Here is a 24,402-nt window from a genome sequence, read left to right on the forward strand (position 1 = left end):
CATCGGGCCCCGGTGCCTTCCCTGCCTGCATGCTCCCTATCCCTTTGGCCAGCTCCTCCAGCCCAATCGGGGCCCCCAATCCCGCCACCAGTCCCTCCTCCACCTTCGGAAACCTCAATTGGTCCAGAAAGCGGCCCATCCCTCCTTCCTCCAGTGGGGGCTCGGGCCGATACAGTTCTTCATAAAAGTCCCTGAAGACCCCATTGATGCCAACCCCACTCCGCACCACACTCCCTCCCCTATCCTTAACTCCCCCGATCTCCCTAGCTGCGTCCCGCTTCCGAAGCTGATGCGCCAGCATCCGACTTGCCTTTTCCCCATACTCATAAATCGCCCCCTGGGCCTTCCTCCACTGCGCCTCCGCTTTCCTGATGGTCAACAGGTCAAATTCGGTCTGGAGGCTACGCTTCTCCCTCAACAGTCCCTCCTCAGGCACCTCCGCATACCTCCTGTCTACCCTCACCATCTCCCCCACCAGCCTCTCCCTCTCCCTCTGCTCTCTCCTCTCCTTGTGGGCCCTAATGGAGATCAGCTCTCCCCTAACCACCACCTTCAGCGCCTCCCATACCATTCCCACTCGGACCTCCCCGTTATCGTTGGCCTCCAGGTATCTCTCTATGCTTCCTCGGACCACTCACTCACCTCCTCGTCCGCCAACAGCCCCACCTCCAAGGGCCACAATGCGCGCTGGTCCCTCTCCTCCCCCAGTTCTAGGTCTACCCAATGCGGGGCGTGATCCGAAATGGCTTTCGCCGAGTACTCGGTATCCTCTACTCTCGCTATCAACGCCCTACTAATAATAAAAAAGTCGATCCGGGAATAAGGCTTATGAACATGCGAGAAGAATGAAAATTCCCTAGCCCCCGGCCTTGCAAATCTCCAAGGGTCCACCCCTCCCACCTGGTCCATAAACCCCCTCAGCACTTTAGCCGCCGCCGGCTTCCTACCCGTCCTAGACCTGGAGCGATCCAATGCCGGATCCAACACCGTGTTAAAGTCCCCCCCCCCCCATTATCAGGCCCCCCACTTCCAAGTCCGGAATCCGACCCAACATGCGGCGCATAAAACCCGCATCGTCTCAGTTCGGGGCGTACACGTTGACCAGCACCACCCTCTCCCCTTGCAGTTTACCACTTACCATTATGTACCTACCGCCATTGTCTGTCACAATGCTCGACGCCTCGAACGACACCCACTTTCCCACCAAGATCGCCACCCCCCGATTTTTGGCATCCAGCCCCGAATGAAACACCTGACCTACCCACCCTTTCCTCAATCTTACCTGGTCTGCCACCTTGAGGTGTGTCTCCTGGAGCATGACCACATCCACCTTTCGCCCCTTCAGATGCGCGAACACCCGGGCCCGCTTGACCGGCCCGTTCAGTCCCCTTACATTCCAGGTTATCAGCCGGATCAGGGGGCTACCCACCCCTCTCCCCCGCCGACTAGCCATAACCCCTCCTCGGCCAGCCACGCGCCCGCACCCCACGCCCGGCCCGTTCCCCACGGCGGCAGACCCCCGTCCCAACCCCCTCTACTCGCTCCAGCTTCCCCTTGACCATACCAGCAGCAACCCGGTTCCCCCCCCTCCCCCCTCCTCAACCCCCCCCCCCCCCCCCCCCCCTAGCTAGGACCCCTCCTAGCTGCTTTGCTCCCCCCATTGCACTCCCGCAAGTCAGCTGACTCCTGCTGACCCCGGCCACCCTCGCCTCTCCTTCGACTCCTCCCATTGTGGGACATACCCTCCTCCTCTATTACCCATCAGCAGGCTCTCCGCCTCCCCCTTCCATCCCAAGCGTGGGAAACAACTCTCGCTTCCCCACCCCACCCCCGCCCCATCCAGCCTTCAGCACAGGAAAAAGCCCGCGCTTTCCATCTGCCCGGCCCCGCCACCTCTGACGCAGCTCCTTTTACAGGCCCAGTCCCCTCACCCCCGACTCGGGCCTCACCATCCCCCGCGTGGCCCCATCCCCCATACCGACCATCCACCCCTACTCCATTTACTTACCCCCCTCCAAGAGCCTACCCGACAGACTCAACCAAAACAGTGCCCAACCCACCCTAACCACCCACACCGAATCAAAAAGAAACAAGAGCAAAGAACCCCCCCTCAAAATGTAACACACCAACAGCAATCCCCGACCACCCATTCCGACCCTCAGTTTGTGTCCAGCTTCTCGGCCTGAACAAAGGCCCATGCCTCCTCCGGGGACTCAAAATAATGGTGCCGGTCCTTGTAGGTGACCCACAGTCGCGCCGGCTGCAGCATGCCAAACTTCACCCCCTTCCTGTGCAGCACCGCCTTCGCCCGGTTGTACCCGGCCCTCTTCTTCGCCACCTCTGCACTCCAGTCCTGATATATTCGAACCTCCGCGTTCTCCCACCTGCTGCTCCTCTCTTTCTTGGCCCACCTGAGCACGCACTCCCGATCAGTGAACCGATGAAACCGCACCAGCACCGCCCGCGGCGGCTCATTAGCCTTGGGCCTCCTCGCCAGCACCCTATGGGCCCCTTCCAGCTCCAGGGGCCCCTGGAAGGACCCCGCTCCCATCAGCGAGTTTAACATGGTGACCACATAGGCCCCCACGTCCGACCCCTCCAGCCCCTCCGGGAGGCACAGGATCCGCAAATTCTTCCGCCTCGACCGATTCTCCATCTCCTCGAACCGTTCCTGCCATTTCTTGTGGAGCGCCTAGTGCACCTCCACCTTTACTGCAAGGCCTAAGATCTCGTCCTCGTTGTCGGAGATCTTTTGTCGGACCTCGCGGATCGCCGCCATCTGGGTCTCCAACAGCTTGTCGATAGAAGCCTTCATCGGCTCCAGCAGGTCCGCTTTGATCTCGCTAAAGCAGCGCTGGATAACCTCCTGCTGCTCCTGCACCCACTGCATCCATGCTGCCTGGTCCCTGCCCGCTGCCATCTTGCTCTTCTTCCCTCGCACTTTCTTTGGGTTCACCACCACTTTTTTAGTCGCCCCGCTCCTGGTCCAAGCCATACACTGTCGGGAGAATATTGCAATCTTCTTCCCACACCGGGAAATGTCGACAAAATACCGTTGGGGGCCCTGAAAAGAGCCCAAAAGTCCGTTCCAAGCAGGAGCTGCCGAACGTGCGACTTAGCTCTGCATAGCCGCAACCGGAAGTTCCGGGCTCCTCGCTTATGAGCGACGAACTGCGTCAGTACCTGTTCGGTAAAGGCATCGTCTCAAGCAGGACTACCAGTTACATCCCCCGGGAAAACGGGCAGGTGGAGAGGGAGAACGCGACGGTATGGAAGGCCATCCTCCTGGCCCTACGGTCTAGGAATCTCCCAGTTTCCCACTGGCAGGAGGTCCTCCCCGACGCGCTCCACTCCATTAGGTCACTCCTTTGCACAACCACGAATTAGACCCCTCATGACTGCCTATTTGTTTTCCCTAGGAAATCCACCTCCGGGGTCTCGCTTCCGGCCTGGTTGACGACACCGGGGCCCGTACTCCTCAGAAAACACGTGAGGAGCCATAAGTCTGACCCCCTGGTCGAGAGGGTCCAGCTCCTTCACGCCAACCCCCAGTATGCCTACGTGGCACACCCCGACGGTCGACAAGATACTGTCTCCCTCCAGGACCTGGCACCTGCAGGATCCCCTACAACCATCACCTACCCCCCCATCCTACATCGAACAGCGCCCCCGCCCCTGCATGGCCTATACCCCTCTCCTACACCGCCTTCCCCCATGAGGGGAAGGAGTTTTGAAGGGTGGGGTGGTGCAGGGCAGATAAGTGGGGGCCTCCGTGCGGTTGGGTGGGGGATGGGTGGGGGTTCTAGAAGTGAGGAGGTGCTGGAGGGAACTTGGGGGGGGGGGCTGAAGAGGGGGGACCACCAGGGACCCCATATAGCTGGGTGTCCACACTTGGGGGGGGGAGGGGTAGTGTACATGTGTGTGTGGGGACATTTCCCATGGGTGGGGGTGTAGGGGACCCACAAGCTAACTTAGAGATTGGGGCACCCTTTCAAAATGGCGGCCTGATCTTTGGGTTCAACTCCCCAGTGTTAAAAATATTCCAAGTGTGGGCTAAACTGTGTCATTGAATAGCGGTGGGGCTCCCTGAAAAACCCACCACAAATTAATTTTTTTAAAAAAATCTAGAGTACGCAATTTTTTTTCCCAATTAAGGGGCAATTTGGCGTGGCCAATCCATCTAACCTGCATATCTTTGGGTTGCGGGGGTGAAACCCATGCAGACACGTGGAGAATGTGCAAATTCCATACGGACAGTGACCCGGGCCCAAGATTCAAACCCGGATACTCAGTGCTGTAGTCCCAGTGCTAACCACTGTGCCACGTGCCGCCCTCACCACAAATTAACTAAGAAATGTTTTGGGAGAACCACGCCCAAAATTTCTGAAAAAGGGCGGCACAGTGGTTAGCGCTGCTGCCTCACAGCTCCACGGACCTGTGTTCAATTCGGACCTCGGATGACTGTCTGTGTGGGGTGTGCACTTTCTCCCCGTGTCTGCGTGGGTTTCCTCCGGGTGCTCTGGTTTCCTCCCATCGTCCAAAGGTGTGCAGGTTAGTTGGATTGGCTACGCTAAATTGTCCGTTAGTGTCCAAAAGTTAGGTGGGATTACTCGGTTACGGTGATAGAGTGGAGCGTGGACTTAAGTAGGGTGCTGTTTCCAAGGGCCGGTACAGACTCCATGGGCCAAATGGCCTCCTTCTGCACTGTAAATTCTATGGTTCTATGATTCTATGATAAAGGTTTGATTAAGGGGTTAACAGCTAGGCAGACTGTGATTTTATTCATGGGAGGGTCTGGGTCTGTTTTAGTTTTGTTTTTAACCCTGCCCTGTGTCTGTTGTTTTTAGTTTTATCTTTAGAGTTCTGCTCTAGTTTCTGAAGAAAGCAACGGTGTGTTTCTCAGGCTGACTTCTGAAAGCTTCTTTCCCAAGGACTTTGTGCATAGATCTGTAAGCCACTAGTGTTAACTGTATTAATAAGTGGCATTTGATCTGTGTGTGTGGATTTTGCTGAATTGAAATTTTAGAAGTAGATGGGAAAGTAAGCTCAAAGATCTTTCTTTATATTTTTTAGAACTATTCAACTGTTAATTGAAAAGCTGTTTTTTCCTTGGATGTTAATGGGGCAAATTCTGTGTTAATAAAGTTTGTTTCTATATAAAAGATCCCTCTGTGTCAGTGGAACCACTCCCGGAGCAAAATATCCTTTCCTCACAATTTACAATTTTAAAATTGTTGGAGTCCCACCTGGTTTCCTAATATAAATTGGGGTCTGGTCCGGGTACCATAACACCTGCAAAGCTTTATTTAATCCTATCGTCATCCTAGTTTTATAATGAACAGCCTGGGCAATGCAGCCCAAGACCCTATTGCTTTGGTTTTATGACCATCAAATAGTCTTTCTTTTATATGGTACTCAGAGTCTGACTTCTCCAGGAATTAAAGACTAATCTTCAGGACAATGCTGTGACCAATACACGAGAGAAAAAACACACAGGCATTAAAAATTGTGTATTTAAAAAAAGATTGAACAGTTGTTTATTAGTTTTAAAAATATTGGACTTGTGAGAGAAAAGACTATTCAAGAGACAGTCCGGAATCACCAGACAATGAAGAGTTGATTTGCTTCCAAATTGGCCTTGTAAGAATAGACCAACAGTGGAATGTAGGACAGTGCAGTTGGTGGTCAGAGTTCACATGATGGCACCTCCAGGAATATGTTTAGCCAGAGTTGGCAACCCTATTAGAGTTTGAAGTTCAGCTTATTATTTTCCTTGTATTTAAGGTTTGATATGTTGCACTGAGTTTGGGATTGTTCTTTTTTAGGTTGGGTCTGTTTTCTTTAAGTTGAAATTTGGATTTGTTATTCTTTCTGAGATTGGTCTGTTACTCTATATATTATATATATATATATATACATATATATATTTGAGTTTGTTATGACTGAAGTTGTTACTCTTTATGATTCAGTATGATACTCTTAGTTTGACAATGGTTCAATTTGCTATCCATGTTTGAGGTTGGGTTTAAGAGTTGAATTCCAGAGTATGGGATAAAAGGAAGATTGTTTTATGGTAATGAGGTAATTGGATTCTGTCTGCCTTTCCCAGATTTGGTAATTAAAGTAATTTATGAGAAGAATGTATTACTGCTCATTTTGAAAAGAAAAAAATACCGTGGAGCTTGGCCAGAAAAGCAATTTATGGAGGAATTCTAGACGCCTTGTGAATCATCAGCTCCTGTTATCTGACAGCACAGATCTGGGTCTCTATCGCAATTTGAAGGAATATAGAGAGCTCTATTCAAGCATGGGCGATATTTCCAGAGGCTTGATTAGTACTGTGTCGACAAAACCAGACTTGCACTCAAGTTACTCACCCCTGCAGCCTATTCTCTGTTTTGACGAGTAAAATGGGATATTTATATTCAGCTGATGGCTAACAGACTCTCAATTTAATGTCTTATTCAAAACCAATACCTCTGATAGGCAGCTCACCCTAATACAGTCCTGGAGTGTCAGTCTAGATTTTAAACTAAAGCCTCTGCAGTGGAATTTGAATCAGTGACCTTCTGACTCAGAGGCAATGCTGTCTCCACTGAACCAAGCCACTATCTGGTTACTCAGACTTAGCCATCTAGTGTGACGCTGTTACCAGCAACATCATTCAACTCTGGGATTTAAGTCAATTTTCTTTATCAATCAAAGCATCTTGTGACATTCTGTATCTGATTGTTAAGGTACTTTCTGCAATACTGTTTTTGTGAGGGCCACGAAGAATCCAGCACGAGTTAAGGATACAAAGAAATAACATTTATTTACAATAACATATATATATATATATACACAACAGCAGCAACCTCGCTTGCTGCTTACTCTTTCCTTCTGGTTCCAAACTGGCCAGCTTTATTTATACAGGGAGTCTGCTAATGATTTCTCCGCCCCCCTCATTGGGGAAGCTCAAACTCCCACAGGATTGTGGGATTATCATTAGTCCCCAGCCAATGGTAAGCAGGCAGGTTATAACATCCCTCCCCCCCAAAGTCCAAGGAATCCACCGAAGACCCTAGCGAAGGAGGGCGTCGGACTCGTTTTGCCGCAAGCCGGACACCATTTGCACGAGGCGCTGGATCGGGCGGCGTGTAACAAGACGGAGACCGGCGCTTCCGTGATGAACGGCGTAACGGTTGTACATCCACGGCCCGTGGGCCCGAGGATTCCCCCTCTGATGCGTCCTGTGTCTCCATCTCGGAGTCAGAGTCTGCTGCCTCTGTCATCTCAACGTCTCTATCTCTGCACGGTTCTGTAACGACCTGCGCAGGCTTTGAGTGAGGCACCAGAGGAAGATTGTGAGGACTACTTTCCATTGTCTCTGGTCTCTGCGGCTGTAGAAATGAGGTCCGGGGGCGGGGAATCTTTGGAAGGGATAGTCTTCTGGACCGAACGTGGTCGACATGTTTGCGCTGGAGACGGCCCTGGGCTTGCACCTGGTAAGATATAGGGCCTGTTTGGTGAAAGATTATGCCAGGGACCCACAGGGCACCACCAGCAAAATTGCGAACGAACACTGGGTCACCGGGCGCAAACTGCCGAATCGGCCAATGCCGAGAAAAACCATGTCCCTGCCGTTCTTGTGTGCGGCGTAATTTTGCGCCAATGTCCGGGAAAACCACACTAAGGCGGGTGCGAAGTCTCCGGCCCATTAGGAGTTCTGCGGGAGCTACCCCAGTCACCCATGGGGGGTGGTCCTATACGAAAACAAAAAGCGAGCCAGTCTCATGTCCATTGACCCGGTAGACTGCTTCTTTAGGCCTCGTTTGAATGTCTGCACTGCGCGCTCCACCAACCCATTTGAAGCCGGGTGGTAAGGGGCAGTGCGGATATGGCGTATGTCGTTCATTTTCATGTACCTCGCAAACTCCTCACTGATGAATGGAGTGCCGTTATCCGTGACCAGCACCTCGGGGAGGCCATGTGTACTAAAAGACAAACTCATGTTCTCAATTTTTGCGCAGGACATTGTGCCACGCATCTTATGCACCTCTAGCCATTTAGACTGGGCGTCGATTAATAAAAGGAACATGGATCCTTGAAAAGGGCCAATGAAATCCGCATGTAAGCGCGCCCAAGGCCGCCCTGGCCATTCCCAGTGATGTGGGGCACGGCCGGCGGAAGCTTCTGATGCTCCTGACAAATGGAGCAGTTTTGGGCAACCTTCTCAATGTCGGCGTCGAGGCCTGGCCACCAAACATAACTCCGGGCCAACATTTTCATTTTGGGCACCCCTGGATGCCCATTGTGCAAGTCTCTTAGTATCAGCTCCTGTCCTTTTTCCGGGACAATCACACGCGTCCCCCACAAGAGGATGCCGTCTTACACGCTGAATTCTGACAGCTTGGAGGACAATGCCCGCAACTCGCCTGGGAGCTGTCTATGCTGCCCACCATACAGGACTGTGTCGAACCTTTGACAGGACTGGCTCCGTCTGGGTCCACTCACGGATCTGTGATGCCGTGACAGGCAAGGTGTCCATAAAATTTAGGATCGCAACCACCTCACCGGTCGTGGGGGTCGACATGGGGCGGTCGATAAAGGCAATTGGCTCAGTGTGTCGGCATTCGCTATCTGCGTTCCTGGTTTGTGCTCCAGAAAATACTCGTATGCAGCGAGCAACAAAGCCCAGCGCATATTCATACAGGCCCCGGTGAGTATTAATCGTTACATATGGTCAGGAGGCAGGGTCCAGCTCGAACTGTAGGTAGGCGTGACTCATATCTAATTTTGTGAACGAGAGTCCACCTGCAAGCTTTGCGTAGAGATCCTCTATGCGAGGCATTGGATATCGGTCGAGTCGGGAAGCCGTATTCACTAAGTTTATAGTCGCCGCACAAGCGAACTGTGGCATCTGGCTTCATTACAGGTACAATTGGCTTATCCTCTCTGAAGAGTCCCAGCAGAGGCTTATGATCAGTAACGATAGTGAAGTGGCGGCCATACACGTACTGGTGGAAACGTTTCACCGCAAAGACCACTGCCAGGCCCTCCTTCTCGATCTGCGCGTACTTTTGTTCCACTGCAGTCAATGTGCGGGAGGCAAAAGCTACCGTTCTTCATCTTGTGGGACAGGACAGCCCCAATACCATACGGGGATGCATCACATGTGACTAGCAAAGGCTTTCCAGGATCATAGCGGGTTAGTAACCCATACGACGACAATTGTTGTTTTACTCACCGGAAAGCGGTTTCCTGCGGCTGACCCCAAACCCAGGTGTGATTTTTCTTTAGCAGAAGATGCAACAGGGCCAGCATAGTTGCCAGATTGGGGAGGAACTTCCCATAATAGTTTACGAGGCAGATAAAAGAACAAAGATGCGAAGTGTCAGTCGGGGTGGGGGTCTGTTGAATCGTGCGCACCTTCTCTGCGACGGGGTGCAAACCTTCGCGGTCCACCCGATAACCCAGGTAGACTACTTCCTTCGCCTGAAAGACGCACTTTGTGCGACGTAAACTGACTCCAGCCTCCGAAAAGCGTCTAAGGACAGCTTCCAGATTTTCCAAATGTTCCTGCTACGACATCCCCGTGATCAAAATGTCATCTAAGGAGACAGCGACACGCGGTAAACCTCTCAAAATGCCCTCCATAACATGTTGAAAAATAGCGCAGGCAGAGGATACTCCAAAGGGCAAACGTGTATATTCATACAGGCCCCGGTGAGTATTAATCGTTACATATGGTCAGGAGGCAGGGTCCAGCTCGAACTGTAGGTAGGCGTGACTCATATCTAATTTTGTGAACGAGAGTCCACCTGCAAGCTTTGCGTAGAGATCCTCTATGCGAGGCATTGGATATCGGTCGAGTCGGGAAGCCGTATTCACTAAGTTTATAGTCGCCGCACAAGCGAACTGTGGCATCTGGCTTCATTACAGGTACAATTGGTGCTGCCCAGTCAGCGAAATGGATGGGCCTGATAATACCCAAAGTTTCCAAACGAGTGAGCTCCCCTTCTACCTTCTCGAGCAAAGCGTAAGGCACCGGGCGCGCCCGGAAATAGCGCGGCGTGGCTCCTGGTTCGACTTGGATACGGGCTACGGCCCCTTTTATTTTCCTCAAACCGGGCAGGAATACATCTGGGTATCGTCCTAGCACCTCAGTCAACCCTCCAGAAACTGTTTGGAGGATGTGCTGCCACTGCAAATGCAAATGGCGCAACCGGTCCCGACCCAACAGGCTGGACCCATGGCCACGCACCACGATAAGTAGGAAACGCCCCTCCTGGCGTCCATAAACAACAGGGGTCATCGTAGTTCCTGCAATATCCAATGGTTCCCCCGTGTAGGTGGCAGTTAATGTAAGGGTCTGTATACCCTGCTTGATGCGGTCGAATGTCCTCTGGGTGCGATCAAGGAGACAGCTGCGCAAGTGTCCAACTCCATCTCAAGCGGGTGACCATTGACCCGTACTGTCACCTTAATGAGGGCCACACAGGGAGCTGCCACACAATGCAGCTGCAGGCCGTCCTCCTCCGACTCCACGTCCTCCGGAGTAGTCGCCGCAGGTTCAACACATGGAAGGTACGGCCCTGGGCTGGTCCCAGTTTCGGTCGGAACGACAGCGCCTCTGGCGCCCCCAGGTCCGGCGTCCGCGACGGGGTCGGCGCCTACAAGTCTGACACGGACATGGCTCCTCATCCATTGGTTCTGGAGAAGGCTCCCTTCGGGGAGGAATGTCCGACGGCTACTGGCGTAGATCCGGACGTCGTCTCACCCAAGGTATTGCAGGAGTGCGGGGGGACATTTTCGGACGGAAGGGGTTGCGCCCCAAGGCATGCACTTCCATTCCCTGTATCTCCTGCACTCCTCGTTCTGCACTCTCTCGGGACAATACTATTTGAATGGCCTGTTGAAAAGTCAATGTTGGCTGAGCTAACAACTTTCTCTGGGTGGCCGCATTGTTAATATCGCAAACCAAACGGTCGCGTAACATTTCTGACAAGGTCTCACCATAGTCACAGTACTCCGCAATCCTGCGTAGCCTGGATAGAAAGTCAGCAAGGGATTCTCCTGGGGTCCTCTCAGCGGTATTAAACCGGTAACGCTGGACTATCGTGGACGGAGTTGGGTTAAAATGCTGCCCCACTATATTCACAAGTTCATCAAACGTTTTGGTGTCTGGGGCAGCTGGGTACGTAAGGCTCCTAATCACCCCAAACATATGCGGGCCGCAGGCGGTGAGCAATATGACCACCTGGCACTCGTTTTCGGTGATATTGTTTGCCCGGAAATAGTAACGCATCCGTTGTGCGTACTGGTTCCAGCTTTCCAGCGCAGCATCAAAAACATCCAAACGTCCATACAGAGGCATGGTGTAATAGAAAACAACTTCCAACCTGTATCCAACAAAAATCCAGGGAGGTGGCTTCAGCAGTGTAGACAGCTATTCACTTTAGCCCTTGTCGCCAGTTTTGTGAGGGCCATGAAAAATCCAGCACGAGTTTCAAGGATACAAAGAAATAACATTTATTTACAATAACATATATATATATATATATATATATATACACACAACAGCAGCAACCTCGCTTGCTGCTTACTCTTTCCTGCTGGTTCCAAACTGGCCAGCTTTATTTATACAGGGAGTCTGCTAATGATTTCTCCGCCCCCCTCATTGGGGAAGCTCATACTCCCACAGGATTGTTATTAGTCCCCAGCCAATGGTAAGCAGGCAGGTTATAACAACTGTGCACTTTTGAGAAATTAATGGCATTCTTCACACGCCCAAATATAACACTCTCTCTAATATACCCCACAAACCTCACTGTAAGACTGCCAATATACCATGAGTTGGTGATTATAAATCCAGGTGTATATAATTTTTGTTTGCAGGAGTTCCTGGGGATGTTGGGGATCCATATATGCGCCTTACCCCTGGAGAGCGACAAGCAGGAGATGGTACCTCCCTTCCTGAGACGCCCAACCTGAGAAAGGTGTGTACTTGTGATTCAATGTATTTTCAGCCACTTTTCCTGTGATGCATTTCCCATATTACAGCCCATTCTATTGAAACATTCTTGTAAATTCTGTCTGCTCCCGACCAGCTGCACCACTGCCTGAGTTACACCATCTGTCACATAAGACCATAAGACACAGGAGCAGATTTAGGCCACTCGGCCCATCGAGTCTGCTCTGCCATTCAATCATGGCTGATATTTTTCTCATCCCCATTCCCCTGCCTTTTGCCCATAACCCCTGATCCCCTTATTAATCAAGAACCCACCTATCTCTGTCTTAAAGATGCTCTGTGATTTGGCCTCCACAGCCTTCTGCGGCAAAGAGTTCCACAAATTCACCACCTTCTGGCTGAAGAAATTCCTCCTCATCTCTGTTTTAAAGGACCATCCCTTTAGTCTGAGATTGTGCCCTCTGGTTCTAGTTTTTCCTACACCCACTCTATCCAGGCCTCGCAGTATCCTGTAAGTTTCAATAAGATCCCTTCTCATCCTTCGAAACTCCAATGAGTACAGACCCAGAGACCTCAACCGTTCCTCATACGACAAGCTCTTCATTCCAGGGATCATTCTTGTGAATCATCTTTGGACTCTTTCCAATGCCAGCACATACTTTTTTAGATACAGGGCCCCAAACTGTTTACAATACTCCAAATGGGGTCTGTCCCGAGTCTTGTACAGCCTATACATACATCACTGCTCTTGTATTCTAACCCTCTCGACATAATGCTAACATCGCATATGCCTTCCTAACTGCCGATTGAACCTGCCCATTAACCTTAAGAGAATTGTGAACAAGGACTCCCCAAGACCCTTTGTGCTTTTGATTTCCTAAGCATTTCCCCATTTGGAAAATAGTCTATGCCTCCATTCCTCCTTCTAAAGTGCATAACCTCACATTTTCCACATTGTATTCCATCAGCCACTTCTTTGTCCACTCTCCTAGCCTGTCCAAGTCCTTCTTCAGCCCCCCTGCTTCCTTAATACTACCTGTCCCTCTACATATCTTTGTATCATCTTCAAACTTCGCAACAGTGCCTTCAGTTCCTTCTTCCAAATCGTTAATGTATATTGTGAAAAGTTGTGGCCCCAGCACCAACCCCTGAGGCTCATCACTAGTCACCGGCTGCCATCCTGAAAATGACCACATTATCACTTTCTGCCTTCTGAACCAATCTTCTATCCATGCCAGGATCCTACCTTTAACACCATGGGCTTTTAACTTATTTAACAGTTTCCTATGCGACACCTTGTCAAAGGCCTTCTGGAAATCTAAATAAATCACGTCCACTGATTCTCCTTTTGTCTAACTTCCTTGTTACCTCCTCAAAGAACTCTAACAGATTTGTCAGACATGACCTCCCTCCTTTTTAAACAGCGGTGTTACATTAGCTGCATTCCAGTCCTATTGTACCCTCCTTGCCTCCAGTGATATCCTGAAAGATCACTACCAATGCCTCCACAATTCCCTGAGCTATCTCTTTTAAAACCCTGGGGTGTAGTCCATCTGGTTCAGGTGATTTATCCTTTTTCAGACCTTTCAGTTTTCCCAGAACCTTCTCCGTAATGATGACCACTACACTCACCTGTGCCCCTGATTCTCCTGGAGCTCTGGCATTCCACTGGTGTCCTCCACCATGAAGACTGATGCAAAGTAACTATTCAGTTCCTCTGCCATTTCTTTGTTTCTTAATATTACTCCTCCAGCCTCATTTTCCAGTGGTCCAACGTCTATTTTTGCCCCTCTCTTACCTTTTATATATTGAAAAAACTCTTTCTATCTTCTTTTATATTACGAGCTAGCTTACACTCATATGTGATCTTCTCCTTCGTTATTGCTTTTTTTAGTTGTCCTCTGCTTGCTTTTAAAGGCTTCCCAATCCTCTGGCATCCCACTAATCCTCGCCATTTTGTAAACTTTTTCTTTTGCTTTTATGCTGTCCTTGACTTCTCTCATCAGCCATGGATGCCTCGTCCTCCCCTTAGCATATTTCCTGCTCCTTGGGATGAATGTCTGTTGTGCCTCCCGAGTAATTCCCCCAAACTCCTCCCATTGCTGTTCCACTGTCTTCCCTGCTAGGCTCCCTTTCCAATCAACTCTGGCCAGCTCCTCCCTCATATCTTTGTAATTATCCTTATTTAATTGTAATACCGTTACATCTAATTCCATCTTCTCCCTCTCAAACTGCAGGGTAAATTCTATCATATTGTGGTCACTGCTCCCTAAGGGTTCCTTCACCTTAAGATCCCTAATCAAGTCTGCCTCATTACACATCACCAAATCCAGAATTGCCTGTTCCCTAGTAGGCTCTGTCACAATCTGCTCCAAAAAAAGTCTCTCAGACATTCCACAAATTCCTTTTCTTGGGATCCACTACCAATCTGGTTTTACCAGTCCTTCTACATATTGAAGCCCCCATGATTATTGCCTTTTCGATCTCCTGATTCATTTTCTGCCCCAATCCTGACTACTGCTAGGGAGCCTGTACATAACTCCCATTAGGGTCTTTTTACCTATGCGATTCCTCAACTCCACCCACAGAGATTCTATGCCTTCTGATCCTACATCGCTTCTTGCTATCGATTTAACTTAATTTCTTACTAACAGTGCAACCCCGCTCCCTGCGCCCACCTGCCTGTCCTTTCGATAGGACATATATCCTTGGATATTTAGATCCCAGCCCTGATCCCCTTGCAGCCACGTCTCTGTGATGCCCACAAGATCGTCCCAGCCAATTTCAACGTGCTCAACGGGCTCATTTACCTTGTTCTGTATACTGCACGCATTTAGGTACAACACCTTCAGCCCTGCATTGACTACCTCCCTTCTCATTCTTGGCACCTTTTTCCTCTGCCTGAGGTTAGATTCCTGCCACCTTCTATACTCTCTGTTGCATTACGTGGTCTGGAAACTTTACTAACCTCTCCTGAGCCCTCGGCTCCTTTAACTAGTTGAAAGTCCTCATCATAAACCTGCACTTCTACCCTCTTCTTTAACTTTGACATTCTAATTCTCCATACAACTGAACCCTCCCCCCTACTATTTAGTTTAAAGCCCTATCTACAGCTCTAGTTATAAGATTCGCCAAGACTCTGGTCCCAGCATGACTCAGGTGAAGACTGTCCCGTCACAGAACCTCCTATATTGCTTAACCCCCTCTATTGTTTATCCTCCCCTTTGGCTTAACCCTGTGTCACACTGCACACCATTTGCTATATTTTAATTATTCTTTCATTTCACTCTTCCATTTCCTTTATCTCTCTCCTTTTACGCACTTTCCTTATCATTGACATTCCCCTCCTTCACATTTACCATCTCCATCAAACATTCAGCCCTCCTGTGGCACTCATCGTTCTATTGCTTTCTCCTGCCTATTTTAATCCTGATAGAAGCTTTACACATAAGTACAAACTCATTTTGAAGTAAACCAGTTAGTGCCACTTTTAGTTAGTTTTAACATTTTGTGCTGATGGGTAAATCTGATCCGAGTCCAGGATTTCATCATTACAAGTCTTGGGCCTTGGCTTTTGATACGGTTGACCACACCATCTTCCTCCAAAGCCTCTCCACTGTCATCAAACTGAGTGGGACCTGGCACCATTCTTATTGATCTAATTGTCGACAGAGTAACATTTACAATGGCTTCTCTTCATCCACCCTCATGTCCCCCAAGGATCTACATGCTGCCGCTTAGTGACATCATTTGAAAACAAATCCATTAGTTTCCACATGTATGTGGATGGCACCCAGCTCTACTGGGTGGCATGGTGGCATAGTGGTTAGCACTGCTGCCTCACAGCACCAGTGACCCATGTTCATTTCCAACCTCGGGTGACTAGCTGTGTGGAGTTTTCACATTCTCCCCATATCTGTGTGGGTTTCCTCCGGGTGCTGCGGTTTCCTCCCATAGACCAAGAATGTGCAGGTTAGGTTGATTGGCCATGCTAAAATTGCCCCTCTGTGTCCAAAGATTAGATGGGGATAGGGCAGGAGATTGGGCCTAGGTAGGGTGTTAGAGTGGTCTTTCAAAGGGTCGGTTCTGACTGGATGGGCCAAATGGCATCCTTCAGCACAATAGGAATTCTATCCTTCTATTCCACCTCATAACCATCTGTCTTGACTCCTGCAATGTTGCAAAATTATCAGACGGCTTCTCCGACATCTACTACTGGATGAGCTAAAATCTCCTCCGGTTACATATTTGGAAGGGTGAGGCCAATATTTTCAGTCCATGCTCGAATTCCATTCCCATAGCTTTTGACTCTATTCCACTCCGTGGCAACAGCCTGAGATTAAAACAGTCTGTTCACAACCTCGGTGGTGTCACATTTGACCTTGAAATGAGCCTCGGATCACATATTCACACTATCACTAACTCTGCTTATTTCCACCTCCATAACACCGCCCATTTTTTCCTGTGTTTTAGACAATTTGCTGTTGCTTAAGCCCTCATTTTTGCTTTCTTACCTCGGTGAAATTCCCTGGTGACGTTGCACCCGGTGTTGATCCCGCTCTGTCGGGAGAATGGCAGGAGAGATCTAAAACTGGAATTGCTCAAGGTGCCAAACAATTTGACATTCTTCCAGCCTGCTCCACCTGGCGTGATCAGGATCTTGCCCAGAAAGGACGGGAAATTGATCACACCTCATTTAAATTAATTTTGATCTCATTAACGAGATCAAAGTTCAATGCAGTGGCAGCCCAGGAGTTACCCACCCCCCACAAATGGGAAGTCACGTGGATATCACTTAATACTCCTCTACTAAAGTGGAGACAAGGTGCCATGGACACCAAGGGGGAGCAAGAGGTGAGTAGCCTTGCACCTGGTGGAAATCACCAAAATGACACTTTGGCATTTCGGGAGAATCACGCCCCTCTAGACTTGATTATTCCAATGCAATCCCATCTGGCCTCCCATATTCTCCGCTCTGTAAATTTGAGGTCATTCAAAATTCTGCTGCCTTGTCTAAACTCACAAATCACTCTTGTGTTTGTTGGCCTACATTGGTTCAGTGGTCGAGCCACAACTTGATTTTAAAATTTTCATTCTTGTTTTCAAATCCCTCCATGCCTTTGCCCCTTCCTATCTCTGTAATCTCCAGCCCCATTACCTCCAATATTTACGCAAATTTAATTCTAGCTTTGTGCGCAACTCCGATTTAATTACTTCAACAGTTGTGGCTGTACCTTCATTGTTAGGCCCAATGCTCTGGAATTCCCTCCCTACACTTCTCCACCTTTACATCGACCACTTTCCTCCTTTAAAAGACTCAAAACCTATTTCTTGGACCAAACCTTTGGCTATGTAACCCACTCTTTCCTTATGTGACTTGTGTCGTATTTTGTTTTGTAATGCTCCGATGAAGCAACATGACAGATTTTATTATGTTAAAGGCACTATATAAAAATAAGTTTTAATTTTTATCTTTTCTCTCTCTATGATGCTGACTGTGGACTTTGTTCTCAGATATCTCCTGTCTATGCTGAAATAGAAACCCGCGGAGGATCTGGCTACTCGGGGAAACTGATGAAACCACCGCTGCCCAGAACATCTCCGGTACCCGAACAACTGGGCCACTCAGGTAGAATGAAGGAACTTCAAGCCTATGAGTTTTTTTCATTTATACCCTCTGGCAGGTTGCTCTGTGAAATTACTCAAATCAGGAACTGGCTCAACCATTATTACTTTAATTGAGCAATTGTTTTTTGCAAAAATATACTTTATACAAACATTTCAAAGTGGCCATCACAGGAAGTGCAATGATATTCAGGTTTTATACACCGATCATGTTGCACTCTGAGGTGCTGAAATACGATCAAAAAAAGGGGGCAAGGGCTAGAATCCACACCAGTAACTGTACATGTACATAGCTACATCTGCTATTGTGCCTTTAACCTCTGCCTTACCTGATTCCCATCCTGACTTTTCTTTTTTTTGAAAATGTTTTTATTAGAGATTTTTCTATACAAACCAAATACAATTTACAAAGATCACACATTGAAAAAGGACCCCCAAAACCCAACCCCTCTTACCCCCTTCCCTTTTTTATTTTTCTCCCTTTTTTTTTTGAATGTTTTTATTGCAGGTTTCATTCAATGCACTGTACAATAGACAAGGGTATGTGCATCGGGTACTTAGTGAGTGGAATGTTCCACACAGATCTGTGGTTCCCTCCACTGTGCCACCTGTGCCCGGAAACAGTGGACCTCCCCGACCTTTGGGACCATTGTTTGGTAGTGAGGACACCTGATTTGTTTGTATAGCATTGTTGGTGGGACCATTCCACAAGAAAATAGCAGAGGTCAGAGGAGTTTTAGCAGAATGAACACTGGTTACTGTACCAGAAAGTGTTGCTGCAGGATCACAACTAAAGAACTTTCTGCTGCATCTTTCAAAACCTCAGGACATTTCAAAGTGCCACAGCCACTTAAGTACTTTTTGATGTGTAGTCACTGTTGTAATGTAGAGAAATTGGTCAGCTCCCTCCCTACTGAGGTCAGTTGCAGTTTCTAACCACAGTTGCTGCTCTGTTCTTATTATAAAACAGTACAGCGCAGTAGGAAGCCACTGATTTTGTGGGGTGTGGAATTTCCTTGACTGCTGAAATGTGCCTGGCACAAAATGGTGTTGGCATTAAAGAAATGTCTGCTTATTTCTATTTACTTAATGTGGATCTGTTAAAAGGAATTCTTGAAATAATTACTTTTGTTTATGTTGCAGGTAGCAAAAAGTTGGGGATGTCTCTGTCGTGGCAGACAGAGCCTCTTCCCATGCATCCCTGTCGCTGTCATGCCCCCAATGATCCCTCCCCAACTAATTCAGACCCACACCCCTACGTCAGCCTGGATGGCAGTCCCAGCCCTTCACCACAGAATGTAGAAATCATGAACAGTCCCCCGGGCCGCCGCAAGAAGCTCTTTACTTTCTCCCGGCCTCCTCGCAGCCGTGATACAGACCGGTTCCTGGATGCCCTTAGTGAGCAGCTGGGACAGAAAGTGTCCATCATGGATGAGTTCATGAACCCAGAGAATGACTATGAAGAAGTAAGTTTTTCAAACTTTGTAGAGCTGGTGACAATTATAGCAGTACTCCGATGCATAGTGAAAGAGATTCACATTCAAAAGGGAGTCAAGCATGTTCCTGAATGTCAAATATTTAAAAGATAGGTAGGTCACAGAGTCATTGGGGAATGAAGGTCATTGAAGAAGGCATCATTGGGAAAGGGAGGATATTAAATGTTTGGGGAGAGGTGTCATGGGAGGAAGAGTTCATTGGGAGGGGGAGAGTCACTGGGGACAGGTCGTGAGGGGAATGGGAGTGATTTTTGTAGGAGTCGCGCTGTGCCAGATGGGTCAGGCTTAATGGATCCTTTCCTGTTCACTTGTGAATGTTGTTAAGATTTTTAATTGATTTCAAACAGATATAGATAAAGATTAGGTACCCTGACCTGATTTACAGACCGAAACTCACCAAGGAGCTGAGAAAAACAAAGTTTCTAAGAATGTGCGACAGGCTTCAATCTAAATGCAGCGTTGGAATGGTTTATACATAGAATAACAGATGACTGGGAATAGGGTAAATGCTCAAATTTAAATAAAACCAGAAAATGCTGGATAAACTCATGTGAGGTGTTGTTCTCCCAGTTTGCGTTGGGCATCACTGGGGCACTGCAGCAGGCGGAGGACGGACATGTAAACATGTATCATACACGTATGTGCCCTTTACCCAGGGAACGTGCATGACAGCTGCATCCTAGGGCACTCAATGATCCCCAGCATCTTCGAGTACCATCTCAGGATGACGGGTTGGCTCTTGGGGGACAAGGGTATCTGCTGAGATCCTGGCTGATGATGCCAATGCCGAAGCCTGAGACCGAGGAGGAGACCCGATATAATGGTGGCCATGCTGCCACCTGTGCTGTCATTGAGTGGTGCATCAGACTGCTCAAAATGCGGTTCTGATGACTGGACCGCTCTGGTGGTATCCTGCAGTACACCCCCCAGAGGGTCTCCCAGTTTGTGGTGGTTTGCTGTGCCTTTCACAACATGGCACAGCAGCAGGGTGACATGCTGGAGGAGGAGAAGGAGGAACATGTGGCCTCTTCTGAGGCAGAGGCTGACCAGGACAGGCTGGAGGACGAGCCCTGGGAGGAGCCGGAGGAGGGCCCAAAGGACAGGCGGCAGCATCAAGGGTCCGACATGCCCAGAAGACCAGGGAAGACCTCATCCTCACTAGATTCACATACAACGAGGCTATGTCCGTCACCTCAAACCCCCCCCCACCCCCCCAATTTTCCTCTTTCCCCATTCCCCCCCCCCCACCATTTCCATCCTGTCCACTTGTCCTCCTTTCCCCCCCATTTCTCCCCCCCCCCCTGCCCTCCCCCACCACAATCCCTTCCTACCTCCCCAATCACCTACCATCCCCTTCACCACGTCCCCCTCCCGACCACCCAGTTCCGCCTTCCAAGGGTCTGTGTAACATAACTCCAAGGTGATTGGCCTGTGTCGGCACTGTCAGTGGGTCAATACACAAGGGTATATTGAGAGTTGATGATAACTCTGGGGAAAGCTCTGGTGCTCCTCAGTTTCTGCAAATGTCTGACTCCTGACTTTCTGCTGAGAGTGTGCTCACACCCATCCTCTGAACAGGGTTTGCATCAGTGGCGTTGGATCTCGGACCACTGTGCACGGGGGGCTGAAGGTAGGGATGCAGGCAGGCCTGCTGTGAAGATTAAAGTGACAGAGGCTTCACATATATCAGGTGTTATGTGTTTTAATAGTGAACATTTGACATTTCCATTCCCCCTAACTACATATAGTGGCTCCTTCCCCCCACAACACACCATGCCCAGGTAGCACAGATCCTTGTGGTACTAGTCACTGCCTAGTAATCGGAAAAAGTCCCATTTATTCCAACTTTATGCTTCCTGTTTGCTAACCACCTTTATATCCATCTCAAGACACTACCTACCCGCAATTCCATATGCTTTAAGTTTACATAGTAATCTGCTATGTGAGACCTTGTCAAAAGCCTTCTGAAAGTCTAAATGAACAGCATCCGCCAGTCGCTGGTTAACTCTACCAGTTACATTTTCAAAAAATTCCGGTAGATTTGTCAAGCATGATTTCCCTTTCATAATCCATGCTGCCTTTGTCTGATTATATCATTGCTTTCCAACTGCTGTGCTATGAAATCCTTGATAATGAACTCTAGCAACTTCCCTACTACTGACGTTAGGCTCAATGGTCGATAGTTCCCAGTTTTCTCTCTACCTCACTTTTTGAATAGTGGGGTTATATTAGCCCCCCCCGTCCAATCTGTAGGAACCATTCCAGAGTCCAAAGAATTTTGGAAATTGACCGCCAATGGATCTACTATTTCTAAGGCTACTTCTTGAAGTACTCTGGGATGAAGATTATCAGGCCCTGGAGATTTATCATCCTTCAGTCCCATTGATTTCCCTAAAATAATTTCTCTACTAATGCTAATTTCCTTCAGCTCCTCACTAAAACTTGGGTTTCTCATAACTTCCGGAACCTTATTCATGTCTTCCTTTGTGAAGACAGAAGCAAAGTATGAATGTAGTTCTTCAGCCATTTCTTTGTTCCCCGCTATGAATTACCCTGTTTCTGATTGTAAGGGGCCTACATTCAGTTTTATCAATTTGTTTCTCTTTACATACCTGTAGAAACTTCAGGTTTTATGCTCCCCGCTAGCTTACTTTTATATTGTATTTTCCCCTTCTTAATCAATCCCTTGGTCAGCCTTTGCTGAATTTTAAACTGGGTGAAGGGACAGTGGATCCTCATCTCTGTGGCGCAGGCCAACCTCCCTGTCGGTGACTGTTCTCTCCTCGGTCAAACCCGCAATCTCCAGGGCCCGTTCCTCATAGGGGGCGAGGTCTTGAATCTCTGGTACTCTGCATCCCGTCTTTGTCCTTTCCCGCTTATTATGGACGATTTTCTCCTGTGGGACAAAGACAGGGCATTGTGAACCTCACGCTTGCGGGAGGGTCTTTGGAAGGTGGTATGTGTGGGCACACGCTCTGGACATGAAGGGGTTGTGCTGGCGGGTGCCAGTGGTTTCTGCGGAACAAGCACAAAGATCGGATGTGGGGAGGGTGCAAGGTGTCAGCAAGTGATCTGTGTGGGTGTTTTGGGGTAGTGCGATTTGGGAATTTGAATGGTGGCAGGTGGAACTGATGCCAAGATAGCGATGGTAATTTACCCTTGCAACCCGATGGAGGTCGTTGGTCTTCTTCTGACATTAGACGGCAGTCCTCCTTGTCATGCTTCCTGCATTGACAGCCACTGCCACTGCTCCCAGGCCGCATTGCTGACCCTGCTGCTGATCCTCTGACCCCCTCGGGGGAACAGGATGTCCCACCTCACATCCACAGTGCTAAGAAGCCTGGTATCCCCAAAGTGAGGAGAAGGTCTGCGCACTGCCATGCTTGTGTAGTGACTAGGATTGAGTGGTGAGGGAGCGTTTAAAAGCAGCTCCCTCTTGTTAGCGATGAGACACTGAGGCGCAAGTCAGGCAAATCAGACAGCAAGAGAAACAGTAATGGTGAGAAGCTCATTTTTGGCAGTAAGTACCATTGAATACATGCCGCACTCTCACAAGTGCAGCCTTCCAGAAACACCCCGCCAAACGCGCCCAAAATCACACTTCAAAATTTTTCCTGTTGAATTGTGCCCTATATTTCTGTGACCTCAGATGCTGCCACACCTGCTGAGTTTATCCAGCATTTTCTGTTTTTATTTCAGATTTCCAGCCCTGCATTATTTTGCTTTTATTAGCTCAAATTTAAATGAATGCTTTCAGTATAAATTGAAGAGTGGTTCTGAGAATGTTCTATAAATGGGAAGGGTAGGGTTTTGTCAATAGGAATGAGGTGTGAGGATGGGGCTTTTTTTATTTTTCTTAACTTTATTATTTCCAATCGATTTGCCTTTCTTTTTCCAAAGATGACCTTTCCAGAGGATCAGGGAATCTATGGCACGAATGACCCAAGCAGCCCGAGTGAATATGTCAGCAGCAGTGATGATGGAAGTTCCTTAACATATTCTTCATGCTCGGACCCTATTCCACCTCCTCCTCAAAGTCCCCCTCCCCCTCCACCCATACAGTTCAATGACCCAAAACCTGTCACTTTAATCTCAGAGTTGAAAAGGGTTATCCCACCACCACCCCCACCTCCTTTGCCTCCACCCCCCTCTTACTCCTCCAGCCAACATCAGTCTATTCCCCTTCCTCCCCCTCCTCCCCCTCCTCCTTTACCAGGTTCATCCGGCCCTGCTCCACTGCACCGTGGGTTTCACCGCAGAAGCGAATCCAGTCACATGAGCGTGAAGAGACTGCGATGGGAGCAAGTGGAGAACTCCGAAGGGACCATTTGGGGTCAGGTACGTGAATTTGTTCCATTCGTGTTCCTACAGCTATCCTCTGCCAATCTGCCAAAGTTAACCCTTCAAGCACTAACTTGACAGCGGGAAAATTAACTCTGACTATGATGTGGGCATGGTGGAGACAAAATAGGGAGGGGATTCTGACTTCGGGCAGGGTGAGAAGTTTGGGATAATGACCTAGGAAAGTAGGAAAATAACTGGTGAAGGGAAGTTTTTACAATTGAGCCATTAGCGACATATATATTCAGTGGCTTAAGCAATCAATTACTCCAGCTATGAGATTCAGCCCAGCCCCTGCACACAGTGTTTAGTCAGAAGACCTAGTTTTCAGCCTCCAAGATTAGAGATTCAAATGCTGAATCCACATGATCAGTGTCTTCTGTACGCAATCAGTCTGTGAATACTGGATCAAAGTGTGGTTGGTATTGAAACTGTGGCCTGGATTTTTATACCTCCATCCATGTCGGACCGGAGGTTCAAGCACTTTAAATATGGTGGTTTGGACCTAATTTTGGCATTTCTGCACCATTCCATCTTCCAACAATTTTGGCCAGTGCATAATAAGGATGTGGGCAGAGATTACTTGTGCACCACTCCCGACCTTGCCGGTTCCATTGCAGGGTCGTGGTGGGCATTTTAGACCCCTGGCAATTTTGATGCAACCACGCAGGTTTTCATGTGAACTGTGATTCCCGCTCACCAAAGGAGTGATGAACCATGAGGGAGTCCAAATCTGGAGTACTAATCAGGAACCAAAACAAAAATCAGGCATTCAACATTCCTTTGGAAAAAAAATTCCCTCTCCCTTTTTCATAAAATTGCCAACACAGCCAGCAACGGTCCCATTGAAGAAACCTTTAATCTAGTCCAAATATACATACAGGCATTGAATAATCACTTCAAAGAAAGATCAGAGGCTGAATTCTCCGTTTGGGAGACTGTGGACTGGATCCTTCGATTACCGACGGTGAAATCGGGTTCGGC

At 48.7% G+C, this 24,402-nt stretch overlaps 1 protein-coding gene across 2 annotated transcripts in view; it reads left to right on the forward strand.

The window, feature by feature from the left end:
- The window catches only part of grid2ipb (glutamate receptor, ionotropic, delta 2 (Grid2) interacting protein, b), a 250,484-nt gene that overhangs the window by 176,815 nt on the left and 49,267 nt on the right, over positions 1–24,402 (forward strand). For both annotated transcript variants that reach the window (XM_072481106.1, XM_072481107.1), the window contains 4 exons: positions 11,881–11,981; positions 17,471–17,585; positions 18,725–19,047; positions 22,978–23,415. In XM_072481106.1, the coding sequence (XP_072337207.1) occupies positions 11,881–11,981; positions 17,471–17,585; positions 18,725–19,047; positions 22,978–23,415 (977 nt within the window). The remainder of the gene's footprint in view (positions 1–11,880; positions 11,982–17,470; positions 17,586–18,724; positions 19,048–22,977; positions 23,416–24,402) is intronic.

Source organism: Scyliorhinus torazame, chromosome 17 (genome assembly GCF_047496885.1).
Source record: "Scyliorhinus torazame isolate Kashiwa2021f chromosome 17, sScyTor2.1, whole genome shotgun sequence".
Taxonomy (NCBI): domain Eukaryota; kingdom Metazoa; phylum Chordata; class Chondrichthyes; order Carcharhiniformes; family Scyliorhinidae; genus Scyliorhinus; species Scyliorhinus torazame.